Raw genomic sequence first — 8,885 nt, 5'->3', positions numbered from 1 at the left:
AACTGTTCATTCTAATATGACATGAGCGTAGCATTACGCTTCGTTGCTATCGCTTTACATTACATTTACAGCTTTATTATAAGATTTGAAGAATGGCCACATAATCACTTGGTTTGAGGCTTGTGACACCTCAGTCTGGCTCTCTGCAGGGAAAACGTAGCTATAGCCAGATAAGGACGTTTCCTATGATGTGCCTGTTGCTAGCAAAGTAATAATATGTACCCATAATTATATGGTTGGCGGAGCTAAAACGGCTGCCTTGCAGACATCACTGTGGGAAGGAAAGTGCCAAATGTGAAACCATTTTCTTTTTACCTGTTGCATAGTACAAGTTTCTTGAGAAAGAGTTTACAACAGCTAAGCTATTTTGCAAGGCTTCTCAGTCTTCTACAGCTCTGACAATTCACTGCTTACACTATGGAAATAAAATACACCGATCAGCCAACCACCTGCTTAAACCGGTTTTTGATGTTTTAGCTGCATCAATTTATGTCAATTTGTGCACCGCCTTTGATTTACGGTTACATGGTATTTATGAACATACACATGTGGATACGAAAAAAAGCTGTGTCGACGCATCTTTCATGAATCTGGTGAGAGCTGTTAGTTTGTTTATGACCACACATGCATTTACACATGGATTTCCGAAAATATTGATAAATGAGGCCCAATCAGCGCCTTTACTCGCCCTCACACTGAGAGGAGAACGTTGGGGCCTCACTCGTCAACTCTCTCAGGACATGCAAAGAGCACTCATATGGTTATGGGGTTATGGGGATATGGGGATAAATTTTTCATAAAACATATTCTATTGAATCAAAACAAACATTCATCAGTTCAATAATACCAAAACACAGCACTTTATACTGTAGTATACAATGTGTGCTTGGACTGTTGAACACAGGACCACAGAAAAAAAGAGAACCTGAACAGGACAGGTTTTTATTTACAACAATCACCACCACACATTCCCTTTCCTCTAATAATTATTTAAAATGCAGCAACCCTTTCATCTTTGTCAAAAAAACAAAAACAAAAAAAAACTACATTTTGACATTTTGATGAGAACTTAAGACATACAAGATGTGTTTTGTCAGTAAGACATGCAGCTAGACAAAGCAACAGGGACCTCTGACCTCTTCTCTTTAAGGGAATTTTTTTCTTTTCCTCTTTTTTATTTTAAAGGGAGGGGACATGAAACGATGTTGGATCAGAGATTGTCTATGAGAGAATTTTAATATGTAAATCCACTTGACAAGCCCTCATAGTCTTCATCTTCTTCATCTTCCTCATCATCTGAAAGGTTATAGACTCCTTTTTTTGGTTTTTGCAGTTGATGAACCAGTTGTGAGTCTACCCAATTGAGGAAAAATGCATTAGTATCATATCATAAATATTTATATCATAAATAAATATAATATAAATACAATTCACATACATTTTAATATGCATTTCTGATCCATGTCAAAATGTGTAATAATTGGTTGTTTCATATATTTTGAAATGTATTTCCAATGCATGTGAAATGTATGATAAATGTATTCAAAATGTATTTTCAAAATGCAATGCAAATGCATGTTGTTGTTTTTTTTCATAAAATAGATTCATTTTACAAAATAATACTAAATCCAATGTTTAGAAACATGGATCTGAAGTTAAAAATGACCCACTTGCTGAACATAACATTACTTCTTTTAAGTACAGTATTCAAGTATTACATAATACATGCTTACTGATAGATTATACTGATATAATTGTGCATGGTAGAATCATGACTGAAATCTATTGTATGAGAGCCCAATTCACAAAGCCCAAACAATTAGTTGTTTATAAGATTAAAATAATCATGGAGGAGATAAGAATCACATCTAGTGTGTGCATTGTTCTTTTCATTTTCACTGTGCAATTCATTTGCACAGGTCTCTGATCGAACAAACTATTCCACCTCTAGGAAGCACATGTATGAATACTTATGGGATGCATTGTGAAATAAGATTATGATATAGGCATTTCAAAAACATTATTTTCCCACACACTCGGCAGGACATAGCGGCCCATCTGGGGTGACCCTCTCAAGCTTCCCCCATGATAGACAGGCAATAGAGATGATTCCGGGAAAAAATAGATTCGGAAAGATCCCGTTCCACAGATAGCTGGGGACGGAAGCGCAGACGTCTAATCCCATCAGCTCCTGTGTACTTCAAAAAACCACCAGCCATCACTAATGCACCTTTCTCCCCAGGACAAAGCCCAAGGCGCTGTCGCCTTATCTCTGCTCCACAAAATTTCTCGGAATGCCAAGTTCACTCTAGCTCCCGTTCAGATGAAGGGGCCGATAGAGGCATCGATCGCTGTCTGTCATTGATACCAACGTCTCCCCTTTGATGGGCGAGAGTACATTTAGTTTATTTGAAACGTCTCAAAAGCACCTATGGACAACATGCTGGCCCTTCAAGAAAAGGGTCATTTTAGAGAGCAAATGTGAAGAAAACATATGTACTACAGCAGCCCCTTGTGCCATTTTAAATGTGATGCTAATGAGGTAAGAAAGAACAGACTGGCACAAACTTTAAAGCTTTAGGTGTATGGATTTAGTTTCGCATTGCATTTTATTGCCGTAGTTTCTTATCATGTTTGTATGAGATGTACCAAAAATCTATCCCTAGTAGACTTCTGGGAAGCCTGGGCTGGGAAATGCTATCAAACCAAACATGCATACTGTCAGCACTGGCAGGTCAAGCTTTGGTCAAGACTGTATGGCACATGTCACACTACGCTAAGAACAAGCATCTTAGCTGGATACGCCTGGTTTGAACCCCCAGTTTGAGGCTGTTTATCAACTTGTTTTATTTGTTGATATGCATTGACGTCTAACAAGTGCAGGGTAGTAGATCAGCAACCTCAGCCTTAGACAAAACAAAGCCCTACCCTCGCTGTTAATTGGCTGCCCCAAGGGCAAAGTTGAATGTCAGTCCAGTGGTGTAAGAGGGGTGGGGGTTGTTGCTGAACTCATACATAAATCCAAAATCGTGTTCAACTCCCTTCAGCCCCAGCCAGACATACCTTTCTCCACAACCTGCAATCTGGCTGACACGGACACCTCCCCGTACTTGTTCTTGGCAGTGCAGGTGTATACACCCTCATCAGCCCTCCGGACCTTCTGGATATGGAGCCAGCCTGTGAGTTCAAAGCGCCGGGGTCCTCCTTGTGCCTGATAATTACAAGAAGGGCGAGAACCCCATCCCCCCATGGAAAATTAGCTTGGCAGCAGCTTCCAAGGTAACCATTATATCATGTTGTTACATTATTTACTTACTTCAGACTATCTTATCAAAAGCAACTTGCATAACTTCCATTTTTTAATGTTTTCTATGAGCACAGTTGGATATTTATGGAAGCAATTCAGGTTAAATACCTCACACGAGGGAGACATCAGGGAGAGCAAAGGTAATAGAAGTGAGTATATTTTGCTCATATTTTTGCCAGTACACTGTAAAACACTTCCTGTACTCCACCAATCTCAAAGATCCAATTATGTGTTGTAACTACTACATTGTTGGTTTTCATGTGGAATTGTCTAAGTAGCCTTCTGTTATAATCATTCTATGTTTAGGTGCTACACGACATTCTTTTACATTTTAGTCATTTGGCAGACGCTTTTAATCCAAAGCAGATTTAAGACTGCTATTCATTTGTACAGACTGAGGTTTGTTTAACACAGCATTTCCAGGACATATGGGTTACTACACACTGGTAATTCGTTCTAATGTGAGTTACATGCTTTAACAAAATGGTTGATCACGTAGTTTGAACAGTTTGTCCAGTACCACACTGAGTAAAGTGGTTGTTCTGGTGCTGTGCCACTAACCTTCCTGAACTCTCATCCAACACAGAATGAAGAAATTAACTGTGCCTATTAGTTTTTGCCTCAGGCAGACCTAATAACACTTTGAGTATTGCGCATTGTAGGATGGGGCATTGTATGCCCATATTGTAATATAATGCAGCAAGGCCTCTGTAGCCTTCACCACCCCATGATGCCATTTCACATACCTGGACAGCCATGTTGGAGTCATCAGCAGGAAGGAAGATGCTGTTCCCCTCTTTCCTCCATTCAATCACGGCCATTGGGTAGGACGAAACCTCACACCCAAAGATGACGTCACTTCCATCCAGAGTGATGACATCACGAGGCGGAGTGGTAATAATTGGCCCTGAATGGTTTTTATTTAGTAATACAAAAAATATTCCATGAGTAAATGATGCACAGTTCTTGTCTGAATGTGACTCATCTTGAATAATAAAAATTATGAGCTGCAATAATAAAACGCTTTGCACCTATGTTCCGCCTTTTTTTTCCAGTTTAGAATCCTCAGTTGTGCATGTGAAATCACTGATATGCTACCTACACCTATTCAGTGTCTACTGCAAGTGAAGAACTTGCAATCAGTCCAGCATACTCACCTGTGGTGTTAGTCAATACTTTAGCAACTGCATACAGTATTATTGGAGAGAGCTACTGCTGATATAAGGAAAGTCATGTCTTTCTGATGAAAGCTGTTTTCCTCTGAGCACTGGACTACTGCATGATTACCTGTTGAACCCAAGACAACCTGAAATCATGCTACGCCTGATGGGGTAAGGCCATTGCTCCCAGTCATAGTGTCTCTGTCAGCTATGACATACTGCAGCCAAAGTTCAACCCTGAGATTATAGACTCGACTAAGACTCTTGGGAACTCTGTAAGATTTTTTAATCATGCTATTTTTTCATTTAAAAAGGGGAAAAGTTCTCATCCCATACAACAGGAAATGGTTGTGGAACAATGAATGTGCATTTGCAATGAACAGAACAGAACAAATGCAATCAGTTCCTTATAGTCTGGCTGTCTCTGGCACAGTTTGAGTATATCCATCAGCACTGAAAGATTACTGCTATTCAGTGATATGATTGCATTAAAAGCCAGAGTCAATGATACCATTTGCTTCTGAAATTGATGGCAAAAACCTTGCTTGCAGCATTATTTAACGTTTTCCCAAAATGGTAAACTTTAGAATGAAATCCTCTCAACAAATTCACTCAAAACCCAGGGTCTTGAAAACCAATTATTTCAGAATTAAATTATATACCACACTGGGACGGTCCTTAGGTTCATTAAGTTAACCTTCCCAGCAAAAAAGTTCTGTTGGGTTTTTGACATTCATCAGAACTTCCCTGGCTCTTTTGGGGCCATTATATACGTTTACACAACAGAAACATTACAGTTTGCTCTCAATACTTCAAAACATTGTATACACTGGTCAGATATTCAGCCTTTGAGATTCTGGCTTTGAGTGTAACACTGTGCTAACTATGGGTATTTTGTCCTCACCCATAGTATACTCTTCATCTTCATGAAATGTTCAAGATAAGCTTGCAAATAAAAGCACTTTAATCTTCAATGGCAGAGTAATTTCAGTAATATTAAATGTTAATAATGACAAGCTGGATATCTGGTAAATATATAGAACATCTGTAATCTCAGTCTTACAGATTTACAGTATTTGATGCACTGAATAAAAAACAACATTAAAATTTACCTTTTTCAAAAAAGGGAAGAAAAAAGATCAAGACCCAGGTGATATGATTGTTCAGCAATATTCCAGAATTCATTTTACTGCCACGGACTTTACCTATAATTTTCTGTTGAAGTGCTGAATGCAGCCTTTAGCAATCTTCCAACATGACTAAACAAAACTGTTATTTTTATTTTTATATTCTCAAGAATTTTAAGGTGTTAATAGCATTAGCTATTAGCCACAGACTTTGGCCATGTTTACCAACCATCAGGAAACGGTTGCTTCTCAAACAGATGCATTCTCATCATGTGGCCTGCTGTGAGAGTCTGATGTCACCTTTCTTTCAACCTTCCGTGCATGTTTGCATTTGTCACTATGTCACTTGGGTGGAAGAGTATCTGTGTTTACATAGCGTTTACACTCGTCTCCCCGTGCAAAAAAACACCTTGCTATTTCTCCATCTTTAATTAACACAGATAATTACACTCCAGCTGTGGAGGCTGGAAACTTTTGTTTCATTTGTTGCATCATGGGAAGCCCCACTCCCCCACCCCACATAGAAATAACATTCCCACCCTCAAATGAGCTGTTAAGACTAGCCTGCCTTCCACCCAAAGGGGTGATTGTCACAGGGCTGAAGATTTGCATAAAGGGACCCTCACACCTCTTCACTATCCTGACCCCCTGGTGGCAAAACGACAATCAGGACAGAAGTGTCAGTGCCCATCTTCCACCACAGACTGAAAACAAACCTGGGCTTAACTAATATTGAACTCTGAACATTTAATAGTTTACTAGCTGTACCTATGGCAAATGTAAAACTACATATCCCTTTATACTACATATACAAGCTATACCCCATTACCAATTTGTTTCCAAGTAATACATTCTCTATTTCCCTCTTGCACCTACTAGCACCCATCTACCTTTATGTTGTAAAATTATGAATTGACTTCCACTATTGGCTGTGACCCTGATGACTTAGCATCAGCACTACCCATTGCCTAATCCTGTACACTGTATGTATGCATTTATGTAAGTCATTCTGGGTATGACCGTCTGCTAAATGCTTAAATATAGACATCAATGTCATAGACCAATCCAACTCATGGCCCCACTAAACCAGGGCTTGCTTGTTTGTGCTAATTCATTAATGATTGGTCCATTGTGTGCCCATACCAAAATTATGCAACACAAGTGACTTGGGGACAAATGACTACTGAATAGATTATAACTCTAAATTTGATAATCACTCAGCAGGTCATGAGAGCAGTGTTGCATATTTTATTTGTATTTTACTGTCTGAAAAGCAAACAGTAAAATAATACTTTTCTACCAACTGGCACTTAATTAGAAAGCACAATTTCTCCTGGTGTTATGTCCAATTAATTAAGAGCAAAGAGACAAATAAAGTTAGAAAAAAAACCTATTTATTGAGACACAAAAATATTGTATCACTTAAGTTAGAAGTGTTTTTAAAGCACTGTACAAATTGAGGTTTAAATGGTATTACTCAGTATTTCAGGGGATATTGTGCTGATCTAAAGCCAGCTTGTGTAGAATTTATAAAATAATTTGCTATAGACCAGTGCAAGACCCCCTGTAATACTAATCAATACTGATGTAACCAGGTGCAATAATGACTCCCTCACTGGCTGTGTAAATTCACTGGCTTTTCCTTGTCTCAGCAGATTATTTTCAATGCTTTTTTAAAAAAGTAGTTTCTGATGCCCTGAACTGACTTTTGTGGATAGTCATAGTGGTAGTGCAGATATTATGCAGTATGATTTCTATAATATATTCTGATATTTGTGTAATATCTAGTCATTGTCTGCTCTGTAAGCATATGACTAAGGCCACACGCAATTTGTGCAATCTCACTCATGTGTATTTTATTTTATTGAACATTGGAATTAAAAAGTATATAAACAGCTATGTCCTACCCCATGTCCACCCCAGCCCACTAACCACTCTACATCCTATCAGAAGTTATGTCATGTTATAATCATAGCAACCTACAAAGGGAAGCAGTACAATGATGTTACTAGAATGTGTTAAGACTGAGTCAAGTAGTCAGTGGGATATCATTTGCAATCCTGAGGGCATTACACTTTCAAATCCCATGTTTCTCAAGCTGAATAGATAGACAGACAGACAGACAGATAGATAATTGCATTTATATAGCGCTTTTCTAGACACGCAAAGGGCTTTAGAGTGAAACTCACTTCAACCACCACCAGCTCCCACCTGTACTACGTATGGTTAATATGCTAAGTACAACACCTTGGGACCAGAAACCAGAAGGACCAGAAACTTACTGGCTCTGCACGGCCCGCGGTGCTCCAGCGTGAGCTTGACCTCCCTGGCCTGACCGTAGCGAGCGGCACGAAGCTGGCAGCTGTTGTCGTAGGTCTTCCCGTCGGAAGCGCAGAGAGCCTCCTGTCGAGAGCAGACACACCGGGCCTGGGGGCTCTCCCCGTCGAGTCCCGGATCCCGGCGCGGCAGGGAACGACACCGTAAGCCATCCCCGCAGCGACCATAGAAGCGGGTGGAGGACGGGTCGGGGTCGCAGAGTTGCCCCTCTCCGTTCCCGCACTCCCAGCAGCAGCCGCAGGTGTCCCGCACCTGCCCGGCTGGGCAAGGGGGCCCCCCTGTAGGGCACCTCTCCGGCCTGCACTCCCCGCAGCCGCCTCGCGGCCCGACCCCGTGACGCCAGTCAAAATGCCCAGGGAGGGCATCCGTCAGCTGGGCCAGAAGCAACCACGCCAGTCCGGTGGCCTCCATCACATGCCTGGAGACTCCACTTTGTCTTCTGCTGGCCCATGTCGCTGGCCTCATGTTGGCCCGCTGTGCAATAAATGGTCAGGATGTTCTTGCGAGCGACACCCCTGTTTGAACGTCACTTCTGGAATGAGGTCTGGTTTTTGGAAAGTAGTTCCCTTCACCTCTCTTCTCCTTTAAATCACAAATGGATTCCCGCGTTCCTTCAAAAAAGCCCTCCACTCTCTGTCCTCTCTTTCTTACAGGTAGACCCCTTTAGAACATACAGATGTGTTTCAGGAGGGCAACCCTCTCTGTTGTGGCTATGACCGACAGAGAACAATGACCTACAGTGAGAGTAAAAAATTCCAGGGAAGTCTCCTGCTTGGTTAGCTTTAAATTGCCTAGTGTCTGCAATGATGGGATGTAGGCAGAGCCTAACACCAGCAGTATCCAATCAGAGCTTGTTGGTGCTACACAGGCTTTTGTTTTTGTTGCCCCTCCCTGTCAAATCCTCATCGGGTAGCAGGATGCTTAGGCCGACAAAGTGACACTATTCAGACTCTG

At 40.9% G+C, this 8,885-nt stretch overlaps 1 protein-coding gene across 1 annotated transcript; it reads right to left on the bottom strand.

Moving 5' to 3' along the window:
• Positions 1–680: 680 nt before the first annotated feature.
• Positions 681–8,396, bottom strand: LOC133134444 (insulin-like growth factor-binding protein-related protein 1). Its single transcript, XM_061250641.1, has 5 exons — positions 7,877–8,396; positions 4,054–4,214; positions 3,064–3,211; positions 1,252–1,353; positions 681–730 (listed from the first exon to the last, which is right to left on the bottom strand). The coding sequence occupies exons 1-5, from the start codon at positions 8,394–8,396 to the stop codon at positions 681–683; spliced, it is 981 nt and encodes a 326-aa protein (XP_061106625.1).
• Between the last annotated feature and the right edge of the window lie 489 nt (positions 8,397–8,885).

The sequence above is a fragment of the Conger conger genome, chromosome 8 (genome assembly GCF_963514075.1).
Source record: "Conger conger chromosome 8, fConCon1.1, whole genome shotgun sequence".
Lineage (NCBI taxonomy): Eukaryota > Metazoa > Chordata > Actinopteri > Anguilliformes > Congridae > Conger > Conger conger.
Note: the sequence above shows the minus strand (reverse complement) of the source record. Positions and strands in the feature narration are given on the sequence as shown.